At 44.9% G+C, this 15037-nt stretch overlaps 1 protein-coding gene across 3 annotated transcripts in view; it reads left to right on the top strand.

Annotated features, from left to right (window-relative positions):
• C5AR2 (complement C5a receptor 2) overlaps window positions 1-14639 on the top strand; it is a 28737-nt gene extending 14098 nt beyond the window's left edge. Inside the window, exons 2-3 of one of the 3 annotated variants that reach the window (XM_020898038.2) lie at window positions 7089-7280; window positions 11148-14639. In XM_020898038.2, coding sequence (XP_020753697.2) covers window positions 11163-12176 — 1014 coding nt within the window. In that variant the 5' untranslated portion in view covers window positions 7089-7280; window positions 11148-11162 and the 3' untranslated portion in view covers window positions 12177-14639. Of the gene's footprint in view, window positions 1-7088; window positions 7281-8187; window positions 8285-8898; window positions 9218-11147 lie in introns of those variants that run through there. The other 2 variants (XM_020898040.2, XM_070450646.1) reach the window with 2 other exon arrangements.
• Window positions 14640-15037: the final 398 nt, after the last annotated feature.

Genomic DNA, 15037 nt, shown 5'->3' with positions numbered 1-15037 from the left:
TAAAACATTTAAAAATAATAAAATAAATAAAAATAACAAATAATAATATATTTAATGTTGTTGTTCAGTAGCTAAGTCGTGTCTGACTCTTTGCAACCACATGAACTGCAGCACGCCAGGCTTCCCTGTTCTTCACCAACTCCCGGAGGTTACTCAAACTCGTGTCCATTGAGTCGATGATGCCATCCAACTATCTCATCCTCTGTCACCCCCTTCTTCTCCTGCCCTCAATCTTTCCCAGTATCAGGGTCCATTCCTGTGAGTTGGCTTTTCGCATCAGGTGGCCAAAGTATTGGAGCTTCAACTTCAGCATCAGTCCTTCCAATGAATATTCAGAGTTGATTTCCTTTAGGATTGACTGGCTTGATCACCTTGCTCTCCAATAATGTAATGCAATTATATGTTATACTAACAACAAGGATATGAATGCTGTATTAATTATATTGTAATAATTTATTACATATCACATGATAAATGAATATAAACATATTGTGTAAAAGTATTATGTAATAGTGTTTACAACTACATGATATATAATTATATAACATAAACCATATAACATATAATATATATTAATGTATATATGTATGAATATATTATAGTAACAATGCTATTAATATTTTATATTGCTATGTATAATATATATAATACAAGAATATCATATATTATATTATACATTATATATAACATTTATATATTATATACTATACAATATATTATAATATATATATTATATATATATATATTATATATAATATATAATATACTATATATAATATATATATTATATACTATATTGAAATCTATAATATACTATATATAATATATAGCAATATATTATATAATAATATATAAGAAAATAATATAGTCAATAATATATTTTGCTTAACTTATTATTTTTATTTCAGCATGTAATCAGTGTGAAAAATTATTACTAAGATCTTTTGCATTTTACATTCTTTTCTACACTGAAGTATAGCTAATTTACAATGTTATGTTATTTTAAAGTGAACAGCAAAGTGATTCAGCTATACATATATAGATATAAATATTCTTTTTCAGGTTCTTTTCCATCATAGGTTGTTACAATGAGTGTCATTCCCTATGCTATACAGTAAGTCCTATTGTTTACCTATTTTATATATAGTAGCGTGCATATGTTAAGAGCTTCCAAATGGCACAGTGGTAAAGAATCTATCTGCCATTTCAGGAGACACAGATGTGGGTTTGATCCCTGGGTTGGGAAGGTCCCTTGGGGTAGGAAAATGGCAACCTGCTTCAGTATTCTTGCCTGGAAAACGCTATGGATGGAAGAGCCTGGTGAGCTATAGTCCATGGGGTGGCAAAGAGTTGGACACGACTATGTATGCACTCATGTGTATATGTTAATCCCAAACTCCTAATTTATCTCTCTCCTCTGTGTCCTGCTATTCTTTTTGGTAACCATAATTTTTTTTTTTAATGCCTGTGAATCTATTTTTGCTTTGTAAATAAGTTCATTTGTGTGATTTTTGTGGGTTCCACATTTAAGTGCTGTCATATGACTTGTATTTCTCTTTCTGATTTACTTCTCATCTCTAGGTCCATCCACGTTGCTGCAAATGGCTTTATTTCATTCTTTTTTATGACTGAGTAATACCCCAATGTATATATTTATATACCACATATTCTTTATCCATTCACCTGTCAATGAACCTTTAGGTAACTTCCATGTCTTGACTTTTGTGAACACTTCTGTTATGAACATTAGGGTGCGTGTGCCTTTTCAAATTAGAGTTTTCTCTAGACATATGCCTAGAAGCAGGATTGCTGGGTCATATGGCAATTCTAATTTCAGGTTTCTTTTTTTTTAAGGAACCTCCATACTGTTCTTCATAGTGGCTGTGCCAGTATACTTTTTTGGGGAGGGGCACCAAGTTTTCAAAACCCTGGGGGTGAGTTACACTCACAGTACATCTCCATTCAGACTGGCCTATTTCAAGTGCCCAGGGAGCCTCACAGAGGTGGTGGCTCCTGAATACGACAATCACGTAGATGTCAGCTCCTTCTTCCTCTTTGCAAGAGCTGGCTGAGTCTAGGGAACAGCCTCAGCATGGGGAACTGGGCATGGATCTTGTCCGATTCTGATGGGAACTGTAGCTGAATCTTGCTATTACCATGTTGTCATCTGTCCTGGGGACCATTTTATTCAAAGATGCTGTCTGAGCACCCAGAGTGACAGGTGCTCGGCAGGACTTCCAGAAAAGGGTGTGTGTGGGTTTTGATAGCAAATGTTGGTACCCATACAGACCCTCTGGCAGCAAGGTCATTGGGGGAAGAACTGAGCCCCAGCTACCTTCTGCTCTGGTACCCCCATAAAGATGCTTGTGAGCTTAGAGGTCCTTTCTACCTGGACAGTCCACTTGCCTCCTTCTGCCTTCCTCCCAGCCACTTGGGCTCCTCACTGGCTTGTTCCAGGAGGGCTGGTTAACCTCTCACTTTCAGCATGATCTTTCTCCGCCTCTTCTACAGACTTCCTTCTTCTGCCCTTAAATGTTGGCTTTCTAGAGTTCTCTTGAACACCCGTCTTACTTTTGTGATGTCATCCAGTACCTTCCCAGCTCTCTCGCTCTTTTCAGGGTCTGGCTTCTACACCTGCTTCACTCAAAATGATCTCAGTGTCTTCTCCCAAACTTCCCTCTCCCTTTTCATCCCCAACTCAAGGGCGTGCCAGCACTGTCCATATAGTCACCAAGCCTCACTTGGGAGCCACTCTGGAAGCCATCCTCTTCCCATTCCACATCTTGCCTGGTTCAAGCCCTGCATCCTCTCCCACTTGGGTCCTTACCTTTTCTCCTGCCTGGTCTCCCGGCTGCCTGGTCTGTTTTTGAAAGACCACCCTTGTTGCTGTTACGCCTTCCTTCAGAGTGCAGCCTCCTCCAGGAAGCCCTCCTTAACTTCCTCCTCCCATCTCCCCATCCCTGTGCTCCATCCCTGTTCCTGGCCACCCTCTGGCTTTCCTAGGTTGGAGGAATAGGCTGTAGGCACTGGGGTCTTTTTTTTCACCCTGATTTGGAGAGGAGTTGCTTCCCAGAAGCTGGGCTTCACAGTGGTCTTCTAGAAACACTTGGACACCAACATGTGGGATCCATGTCGCTTTTCCAAGGCCTGGAGTTGATCAGCACATACCCAGGAGGGAAGTGGGTTGATGGGCTAGGCGATTGTGAAATCGGAAGCCCAAGGAATCTGCTGGGTCAACAAGTACCAAAGAGGAAGTGGTGGGGAAAGGGAGTGGATGATGGGTTTGGCTGAGTTGGCTGTGTTCCTACCTCCGCCCCCCAACCCCATCATGCCCCCACCTGTTGCTCAGATCTGACTCCCCAAGCCCTGGAGGGCAGAGCTCCCTACCCCCCTGCATCTGGGCCACGTGACCTTCTCAAGTACCCCATCTCCAACCTCCAGGATGGTATTACTTCAGATTCGTGTTGTCCGATAGGAATATGACATGAACCAAGCACATAATTTTAGATTTTTTCAGCAGCCAAGCAAGAGACAGGCAAAGAGAAACAAAAAGAATCAGGTAAAATAATTGAATGCTATGTTTTATTGAACTGAATATATTTCAAGTACTATCATTTCAAAATATGATCAGTACAAAAAGTTATTGAGAGAGTTCACATTCTTGTTTTTTCTTCACACCAAGTCTTTGAAATCTGGTATGTAGTTTTTCCTCACAGCATCTCTCATTTCAGATCCACCTCATTTTAAATGCTCAGCAATCTCAAGCAGCCAGTGGCTACCATATTGGACAGCTCAGGGCTATAATTCCTTGTTTAATGTTCAGATCATCTACAAAATTCTAACATCTAACTGCTGGAGTTTGTACTTCTAACATGTGAAGATTCTGGTGTGACATTCTAGAATCCTGTGATTAAAATAGCATGTGACTAACATTGTAGGATCCGTTGGGTCAAATAGCCTGTGATTCCAACTTTCTGAGAGTCTGTGATTTCAACAGTTTAGGCTTCAGAGTCTTTTACCTAGCTCAGGCATCAGCAAACTCCAGCCTGTGGACCAAATCCCACCTGTTGCTTGTTTTTGTGAATAAAGTTTTATTGGAAAACAGCCATGCTGTTCAATCTGTGGCCACTTTCATTCTACCAGAGAGTATGAAAGACCTCTTGACCCACAAAAACTAACATACCTACTCTCAGTTCCCTTACCAAAAAATTTAGTCTTGATCTATAAATTCAGATTCTAAGCTGGATGGTAATTTTTACAGCTGCTTATTTGTTGTACTTTTTACTTCACATGTTACAGACACTCTTTTTCATTCATCAGATATCTTGAAATAATATATATTGTTCAAAAGAGACTGGTTTCCCCGTCTGGTACACTCACCTTTTTGGGCTTCTGGAATTCTATTAGCCCATGGTGGAGGTTTAGTCCCTAAGTTATGTTTGACTCCTGTGACCCTATGACTGTAGTCCACCAGGCTCTTCTGTCCCTGGGATTCTCCAGGCAAGAATACTGGAGTGGGTTTCCATTTCCTTCTCCAGGAGATCTAATGGACCCGGGGATTGAACCTTGGTCTCCTGCATTTTGCAGGTGGATTCTTTACCAAGTGAACCATTAGAGTAGTCCCATTAGGCTGAACTTTATGAAATTACCAAACTTCATCCTATGTTGGTGTGAGGGCGTATAACAGCTTATTATTTTAAAAAAATTGTATGATATGCATAATGTAAAACTCACCATTAGTAACATTTAGTACATCCACAATGTTGTGCAACCCTGACTACTATTTCTAACTAGTACTATTTGTAACAGACTACTATCTGTAACTAGTTCCAGAACACTTTTTTAAAAAAAAACACACATTTTATTTTTAAATTTATATTTAAATTTTATATTTAAAATTTAATATTATATATATATATTTGCTTTTTGGCCATACTGTGCATCATGCAGGATCTTGTTCCCTGACCAGGGATTGAACTCGCGCCCCCTGCATGCAGAGCATGGAGTCTAAGTCCCTGGACCACCAGGGAAGTCCGTCTAGAACATTTTCATCACCCCAAAAGAAAGAACCCATTAAACAGTAACTTCCCATTCACATCCCCCTCTTCCCCTCAGGTTCTGGCCATCACTAATCTGCTTCCTGTTGCCACAGATTTGCCAGACTTCAACCTGTCATGACTCACAAAAAATGACAAATTTGATATGGGTGAATTGAACAAACTTCTAGAGGGCTTCCCAGGTGGTGCTAATGATAAAGAATCTGCCGCCCAATGTAGGAGACTTAAGAGATGAGGGTTCCATCCCTGGGTCAGGAAGATCCCCTGGAGGAGGGCATGGCAATCCACTGCAGTATTAGTGCCTGGAAAATTCCATGGGCAGATGAGCCTGGCGAGCTACAGGCCATGGGGCTGCAAAGAATCGGACTTCTAAGATGTCCTCATTGTATCCAGTGTTGAGGGGCCAATACTCAGCATCTCATAGGGCGTCTGTAAAAGGAACCCCACTCCCTAAATGACCCCTGACTTTTTATAACATCTGTGTCCCTGTCTCCATTCACAGCATCCCCCAGATCCCCAGATAAGAACCTCCAGGTCCAGAGACAGCAGCAAACCTTAGCTTCCTAGAATCTGAGAAACAGTTGCCTGGGACTCAGTGACCAAGGAGTTTAAGTGATCTGAGAAATACATTCTGTAACCTCAAGATCAGAGGAGGTTTGAGCTGATAAAGGACAATGTCCCCTCCCATACCTGCCCCCACCTCCTGGGACTTCTCCCATGTTAGTTTCTCTTTCTGACCAGGGCAGGTTCCCACGGGGGGCTTAGGGCTGGCGGGATGTGGGGGACAAAGGTGGTGGGAGGGGGTGGTCTGGGTCAGGCTCAACCAAGACTGGGTTGCCCAGAGACATCCTGGCTCACACTGCGAGTCTTTGACCCCAAAACAACTTCCTCTACCAATGGGAGTTTCTTCTCCAAACAACAACAAAAGAAATATATAAATATATCCCCTCAACCTCTGAAGCACACACCCATTGGCGCAAACACCAAAACCACTGAATAAAGTGTTCTGAGGCTAGAATAAGGGTCACTTCCTCTTGCTAAGCCTTTCTGTCTAAAATGTAGCTTTCAAAAATTGATAGCATATGCTTTTTATTGTTGCTAATTTACCAAATGTGTACCCAGCATCTCCTGTGTGCCAGGTGCTATCGTGTGTATCGTGTGTATTTTAAATCTTTTCATCCATTTAATGTTCATAGCTAAAATGTTCATTTCACAGATGAGGAAATTGAGGCTCAGAAGGGTTGAGGCCTGAGAAGCTCGTCAATGGGGAACCTAGAATATGTATCGTATTGCTCTGGCTCTCAAATCCATGTTCTCAGACTCTGTGCTATGCTGGGAGGAAGGTTAGGAACCACTAGGCTCAAAATCTTCCCATTTTATTTGTTATTATTATTTGTTAAGTTTTTTGCCCAGTTGTGCAGCTTGCAGGATCTTAGATCCCTGACCCAGGATCGAACCTCGAACCTTGGAAGTGAAAGTGCAGTATTCCAACCGCTGAACCACCAGGGACGTCCCCCAAACCTTCCCATGTTAAAGAGGGAAAACAGAGGCCCACAGACGGACAGGACTTGTTTGTGTTTTGTCTGCCTCTGATGCCTCAGGCTTTGTGCTGGGCACCCTTGGCCTTTTACTGGAGGCTGTGACCTTGAGCTGTCTCCCTCAGAATGTGGGAGGCGGGAGGTATACTGGTCTTCAAGGCTCTGCAGAGGGCAGAAGGGAGGGGAGGGGCTGAGTTGGAGTCCGGGAGGGGGTGGGGGTAGTGGGCCGTGGAGACATGGAGGGGAAGACCTCAGAGGGCCCTGCTGGGACGGCGAGTCTAGGCCAAGACCCCCAGACCCCAAAGGTCAAGCCACATGTAGATCTGGCTTCCAGGAAGCTGGTGACATGGAGATTGTGCTGGGGACACTGGGTCAGCTCCCACCCACCTTTGCCCGCTGCCCAGTAATTTTGGGATGTGTGAGTCATGGGAAGAATGCAGGACAGACACTAGCTGGAATAGGAAAAGGCCAATCCTGTTTTTCCCTGCTTAAGAGTGTCGGCTGGGACCTGTGAGGTGACAGCGCCTGGCGGAATCCCCTAAGAGCTCCGGGAACCGGCTTGCAGGAATCCATTAGCTGCCAGACATCTGGGAAGAGATTTCAGACGTCCCAGGTCTTGGCTGTCAGCCTGGATCTTGCTCCCCCGTGGCATCTGGCCCAACTGGGGACCATTCCTCAAGAGACGGTAAGGATGGAGGGAAGAAGGGGGGGTGCATTTTCCCAATCCTGGTCATATAGACTCATTATTTTCAGCATCTGGGAATCAGAACTAGAATTTCAGGAGTGGAATCTTAATACCATCGCAATGGAATCCGCATCGGAATCCCAGACTCTTGGAATTTACTCGAGCAGGTCAACAGAAAGCTTCTGTCAAGGGATCCCCATATATTAAAATTATCACACTCAGGTGGGCTTCCTTGGTAGCTCAGTTGGTAAAAGATCCTTCAGCAATACAGGAGACCCCAGTTCAATTTCTGGGCTGGGACGAGCCCCTGGAGAAGAGTTAGGCTACCCACTCCAGTATTCTTGGGCTTCCCTGGTAGCTCAGGGAATCTGAGCTGCCATACAGGAGACCTGGGTTCGTTCCCTGGATTGGGAAGATCCCTTGGAGGAGGGCTTGGCAACCCACTCCAGGATTCTTGTCTGGAGAATCGCCATGGACAGAGGAGCCTGGCAGCTGCAGTCCAGGGGGTCGCAAAGAATCAGACGTGACTGAGTGACTAAGTACACACATAGGTATAAACAGAGAAATATAATTCATTTGGTGTATAAAATCAGAAGATAATAATGCTACCCTCGATGCTCCTTAACTGTCCTTTAGTCTGTGGCTGGTTAGTAAGCGTGACACACCCAGCCCATGGATTGATTTTGATCTTATTGTGAAGAAAGGAGTTGATTTGTGTCCATATAGGGAAAGTAGATCTGAGACACATTAAATGGAAAAGATTAAGCAATGGCACAGGGAATGTTTGGATTTCTGTTTAATGTGTTAAAAGGGAAATACCATTGACTGAGTTGCTTACACAGGGAAAACTCAGATTTGAACCGGAAAGAGCCAGGAAGGGTGGAGTCTCAGGGTGGCAGGAGGGGGTACATGTGGATCCGGGACCAAGAGGCCAACACACATCTTAACGCTCACGGTGGACGAGGCACCTGTTCAGTTGATGAATTCACCTAACACCCTCTAAGGTGAGTCTGCTGTTCTCATTTCTGCAGACGAGGAAGCTGAGACACAGAGAGGTTTGGTGGCTTGCCCAAAGCCACACAGCTGGTGAGGGCTTGAATTTTTATTCTGTTGAAATGCAGATTCCGATTTGGTAGGTCTGGGGAGGGGCCTGAGATTCTTCACTTCTTCTTTTTTTTTTGGGCCACGATGTATAGCGTGTGTGGGATCTTAGTTCCCTGACCAGGGATTGAACTCTTGCCCCCTGCTGAAGAAGCGCAGAGACTTAACCACTGGACCACCGGGGAAGTCCTGAGGGTTTGAATTTTTAAAGCATGCACATGGCTTCATTTTAGAGATGAAAATAATATGAAGGCGAAGTGCCAAACTTCACACACACACACACACACACACACACACACACACACACACTGGCTTGGCCTTTTAGCAGCTACTTGGCATGGAGGAGAGGGGAAGGCATGCGGGGAGGGAGGAAGGGGAAGGGGAGTGCCCCAACTTCCCTTCTGCCCTTCCTGTTGTGTGGAGTTCCAGCTGATGCCCTGCAGAGGGCCAGTCAGCCCAAAAGAGTCAGCAGAGAGCCGCAGGGTCAGGTTATTATGACATCATGCGGACGAGTCTATTTTCAACCTGAGCCCTTGATCTGTAAAACAAGCTTTGCATGTATTGGCTCTTCAAAGCCTCCCCAAACTGGTGAGGTAGGCTCATCTCCATGACTAGCTTGTCAGATGAGGAAACCCAGAGAGAGAGAGCCGGCCGAAACTGTGCACTCAAAGTCACAGAGGCCGGGTCTGCTCAGGCTCACTGGCTGTCCGGCCTTCCAACTCTCCCAAACCTAAGACTTTTGGATGATGATGTTCTAGGGCCTGGAGTTTCAGAGTGGGACTAATTAACACAGTTTGAAACTCAGCTCTGTTACTTGCTTAGCTGAGCCACCTTCGGTAAGTTCCTTAACTTCTCTATGGCCTCAGTTTTCTTGTCTGCAGAATGGGTCTAACAATGGTGTGAAAATCAGAGAGTTGTTATAAGGACTAAATGATATAATATGTAAAGGGGCTTGGAGCAATGCCCGGCACAGACACAAAGTACTCAGTAGATGGTGCTAATAATAATAATAATGAAAGGGGATTTCCTGGTGGCTCAGATGGTAAAGAGTCTGCCTGCAACACCGGAGACCTGGGTTGTAGTAGTAGTAGTTATGATTCTCATTGCTATGGTAGACAATGTCATTTCTCTGCTCAGCACCTTCCCATGGCTCCCATCTCATGCAGAATAAAAGATGAAGAGCTTACGGTACCTATGTAGGCACTGATATCTCTGTTTTTACCTTCCATCTATTCCACGGGAGATGGATTCTAACGTATACCATCATGTTCCTGCCTTAGGGCATTTGCACTGGCTCTTTCCTCTGCCTGAGATTCACTTCTCCCAGATCAGCACACAGCTCCCTCCCCACCTCCTTTCTTGTTGCTGTTGTTCAGTCCCCGTCCGACTCTTTTCGACCCCATGGACTGCAGTCCACCAGGCTTTCTTGTCCTTCACTACCTCCCAGAGTCTGCTCAAACTCATGTCCATTGAGTCGATGATGTCATCTGACCATCTTGCCCCCCCTTCTCCTCCTGCCCTCCATCCCCTCCTTTCTGGTTTTGCTCAAATATCACCTTTTCAGAGAGGCCTTCCTTGACCCCTCATTTAAAATTCCACTATAAAGAATTAAAAATTCCTTGTAATGCAGGAAACCTGAGTTCGATCCTTGGGTTGAGAAGAGCCCCTGGAGAAGGGAAGGGCAACCCACTCCAGTATTCTTGCCTGGAGAATCCCATGGACAGAGGAGCCTGGCAGGCTACATGCCATCCATGTGGTCACACTGAGTTGGACATGACTGAGTGATTAACACTTTCACGTTCACTTTCATCTTGATGAATATTCAAGTTCCAATAGTTTAGATTCTAGAGTTCCTGTTTGCTAACTGGCTAGTGTTCAATGCTCTAGAACTTCACTAGAGCCACTAGTCATGTGTAACTATTTAAATCAATGAAAATGGAATAAGATAGAAAGTTTAGTTTCTCAGTCACCTTGGCTCCCATTTCAGATATTCAGTAGCCACATGTGGCTGGCAGTTACTGTATTGGACCACAGATATGGACTATTTTCATCAACATTGAAAGTTCGATTGGACAGGGCTGGTCTAGAATTCCAAGCAATAAATGGCTAGCTAGCTACTAAATTCTAAGAATTTAGTATTTTGGAATTCTAAGATTTTTAGCATGCTAGAATTCTAACATGGTGATATTCTAGAATTCCAAGACGTTAATAAGCTGGGGTTCTAACTGTAACACTTTATTTTTTTTAACTGTAACATTTTAGAATTCCAAGATTCTAATGTGCTGGAGTTTTTTTTTTTCCTTGTAGTTATTTATTTATTTTGACTGTGTTCAGTCTTTGTTGCTATGCAGGTTTTTCTCTAGTTGCTGTGAGTGGGGGCTACTTTTCAGTTTCGGGGCCCCGGCTTCTCATTGCAGTGGCTTCTCTTGATATGGCTCATGAGCTCAGTAATTGTGGCTTCTGGGCTTTAGAGCACAGACAGGCTCAATAGTTGTGGAGCATGGGATTAGTTGCTCCGTGGCACGTGAGAGCTTCCCGCACCAGGGGTGGAGCCCGCGTCTCCTGCATTGGCAGGTGGATTCGTTACCACTAAGCCTCCAGGGGAGTCCTGCCCTGGAGTTCTGACAGTATCCTGTCCTGGAGTTCTGATGTTGTCCTGTCCTGGCTTCCAAAATGCTAACGGGCTGGGGTTCCTATCCACTAGGATTCCGAGGGCCCGAGAGTCTTCATCTCTCTGAGTTTGCACACCATCGCTCGCCTTTGCAGGTGTCTGCAGCCTGGATGGAGAACACGTCTCTCGGCAACGAGTATGGGGATTACGGTGACATTCCGGATCTCCCGGTGGACTGTGCTGATGGCTCCTGCGTCTCCGTCGACCTCCTCCACGCGACCCCACTCCTGCTGTACGCCGCCGTCTTCCTGGTGGGGGTGCCGGGCAATGCCATGATGGCCTGGGTGACCTGGAAAGAGGCCCGCCAGAGGGTCAGTGCCATCTGGTTCCTCCAACTGGCCGTAGCGGACCTGCTCTGCTGCCTGTCTCTCCCCATCCTGGCAGTGTCGGTCGCTCACAAGGGCCATTGGCCGTACGGGGCAGTGGGCTGCCGGACCCTGCCCTCTGTCATCCTGCTGTCCATGTATGCCAGCGTCCTCCTCCTGGCCACTCTCAGCATGGACCTCTGCCTGCTGGCCCTCAGGCCCATCTGGTGGGGTGCAGCCGGGCGGGCATGCAGGGTACGGGCAGCCTGTGGCGCATGCTGGGGGCTGGCCCTGCTGCTCACCGTGCCCTCGGCCGTCTACCGCCGGCTGCATCAGGAGCATTTCCCACGCCGGCTGGAGTGTGTGGTGGACTATGGTGGCTCGACCGTGGCAGAGAACTCAGTGACGGCCATCAGGTTTATTTTTGGCTTCCTGGGGCCACTGGTGGTCGTGGTCGTCTGCCATGGTGCCCTCCTGTGTCATGCTACCCGACGCTGCTGGCCACTGGGCCTAGCCGTGGTGGTGGGGTTTTTTGTCTGCTGGGCCCCCTACCATGCACTGGGACTGATACTCACCATGGCGGCCCCACACTCCACCCTCCTGGCCCAGGCCCTGAGGGCTGAACCCTTGGTGGTGGGCCTGGCTCTTGCTCACAGCTGCCTCAATCCCATGCTTTTCCTCTATTTTGGGCAGGCTCAACTCCGCCAGTCTCTGCCAGCTGCATGTCGCTGGGCCCTGAAGGAGCCACAGAGTGAGGATGAAAGTATGGTCAGCAAGAAATCGACTAGCCACGACCTGGTCTCAGAGATGGAAGTGTAGGCTAGGGGGAAATTGGTTTGTACCCTCCTATCCCATTTTACAAGATGGGCTTCAGGCATAGCTGAATCTAGGAGCTTAATGATACTGTCATTTATTCTTTTATTCATTCAACAAACACTTGTTATGCCCCTGCCATGAGCAGTGCAGATATAAAACATTTCCATCATTGCAGGAAATTCTATTGGATAAGGTTGCTCTAGAATATCACCTGTTCAGATCTTTGAAATCACACAGTAGTGATACCTTCTTAATTCCAGGACAGCACTTTACACATAGTTTCCCCTTTAAGGTAATTCCCAGGGGTCATTTGCCCAAGATCACACAACAAAGAAATTATAGAGTTGAGATTGGATCCCACGTTTACCTGACTCTAGTATCCATGCTCTTGATCACTGAAAATTTTCTTCAATGCCTTCTTCAAATAGTACTTCCTCCAGGGAGGTCTCCCTGATTCAGTCCCCTCCCTGGGGAACAGAACATTCTGTTCTCCAAGTTTCTGGAACAAAAGTTCCCAACTAACCTGTAAATTTTCCAAGGACAACATCTGGGCTAGTTTAATTTCTGTCTCGCCTCCACCCTTCCCAAACTTTAAAAAGAGCCAAACTCTGTTTGTGTACACCCTGTTTTCTTCCAACTAGATTGTGAGCTACCCAATGACTGGGATCTTTTTGTTGTTTTTTAAAAAAAATCTGATACAGGGACAGGTATTAGGTCAACAACACGTATTTTATTTTTTAATATTGTATTCAGCATTCTCATGGAGAAGGGAATGGCAACACACTCCAGTATTCTTACCTGGGAAATCCCATGGACAGAGGACAGAGGAGCCTGGCAGGCCACAGTTCATGGGGTCACAAGAGTTGGACATAAGAGTTGGTGGTTTAAGAGACTAAACCACCAGAATTCTCATGCGTGATCCAAAATTGCCTTATCAAATGAATCCTGTCCTGGGACAATTTATGTAACTTCGTGAAAAGTTGAAAGAAATCTTGCTGTTAATCCACTGGGGCCAGGTGCCATTTAGGAGAGTTCTTTGTACATTTGTAAATAGTCTTTTGTATTTTTGAAATTTGTTTTCCTTTCTTATTGCATCAGTGTTACTTCTTGTTAAAAAGAATCAATTTCATGAAAGCTTTGAGAGTCTTTCTGAGCAATTTTCCATAGAAGTCCCTTGATTATGAAAAATAACCTTGCTTTTGGTTTGTTGTAACTTCCTCCTTTTGTTCTTAAGTTTGTTATATGGTTTTTGCTTATTTTTAGCATGAATGTATCAAGTTCTTTAGGTTTCCAATTAGAAGTTTTCCCAAGAACTAGTTTCACGTTTTCTACTCAATCCTTAGCATTGGTAGTTTGTTATTTTCTTCCTAACTTCATATATGTTGTTTGCTTTCTCCCATTTTCATTTTTTAAAAATTGTAGTTCTCTTTTGTACATTTTAAGCAGATGTTAGTCAATTTCTTCCCCTTCTTCTTTTGATAATGACACAATTGGCTCCTCGATGTTCTAATTGCTTCCTAAGGATTCAATAGTTACATACAGCTTACCACTTGACATCCCAACTCATTGTAGAATAACTAACTTTATATGTTCAAAACAGAAGTATGGATTTTCTCTTTTAGCCATCCTCCTGCTTCTTTTCCATCCCAATTGATGGCAACTCTGTATTTCCAGGCGCTCAGGCCAAGAACTTTGGGCCACCTCTCTTTCTCTCATACTCATGGTCCATGGCCAATTTATCAGCCAGTCCCTGCAGATTCTATCTTAAAATATCCATCTTCTCCGCCATCATCCTGGTCCAGCCAACTACTGTGGCAGCCTACTCCCGGTCCCCTCTTCTTATCTTAAATCCCTATAGTTTGTTCCCCACATGGGAGCCAGAGGACTCTGTTAAAATCTAAGTCACATGGAGCTCTGCCCATGGATTCCACCCCACTCAGATTGGAAGCCAAAGTCCTCACTTATATTCTCCTCCTCTTTCCCACCTCATTCCCTACTGTTCTCCAACCTTCATCCAACTACACAAGCCTGCTTGCTGACCCTGGAACCCTCCAAGTTATGTGGTCATCTCAGTCTTTGGCTCTGTTGCTTCCTCTACCGTGAATGTTCTCGCCAAGGGGTCCCCATGGCCTGCAACAGCGCTTTTAGTTCTTTGCCTAAATGCTACTTTCTGGCAGAGGTCTTCTCTGACTGTCACTGGACCAAATAGCATCACTCCTTGTTCCTTCCCTGCTTTGTTTTTCTCCACAGAAAATGCAGTTCTGCTTGACATTCTATATATTTATTTTAATCTATGTGTCTGTCTCCCTCACCAAAATATGAGCTCCTTTGTTTTGTTCATTTCTGTACCCTCAGTGCCTAGATCTGATTTTAGAAATGAAAGCTGTACCTTCTTAACCACAGCACTATCCAAAGGAAAAAGGAGAATGATGCGAAGGATATGAAAAATGAAAGATTTAACATTTATCAAGCTGCTGCTGCTAAGTCATTTCAGTCATGTCCAACTCTGTGCGACCCCAAAGACTGTAGCCCACCAGGCTCCGCCATCCCTGGGGTTCTCCAGGCAAGAACACTGGAGTGGGTTGCCATTTCCTTCTCCAATGCGTGAAAGTGAAATTGCTCAGTCGTGTCCGACTCTTCCCAACCCCATGGACTGCAGCCTACCAGGCTCCTCTGTCCATGGGATTTTCCAGGCAAGAGTACTGGAGAGGGTTGCCACTGCCTTCTCTGATTTATCAAGTGCCTATATGTATAATAGTGAAAAAAGTTTAGATACCTTATGTATGCTCTTGCATTTGTTTTTCCCAACAATCTTGAAAAGTAGGCATTATCCTCGTTTTATGGAAACTGAGGCTCAGGGCCAC

Source organism: Odocoileus virginianus, chromosome 20 (genome assembly GCF_023699985.2).
Source record: "Odocoileus virginianus isolate 20LAN1187 ecotype Illinois chromosome 20, Ovbor_1.2, whole genome shotgun sequence".
NCBI lineage: Eukaryota > Metazoa > Chordata > Mammalia > Artiodactyla > Cervidae > Odocoileus > Odocoileus virginianus.
This window is presented reverse-complemented; position numbering and strand designations above follow the sequence as displayed.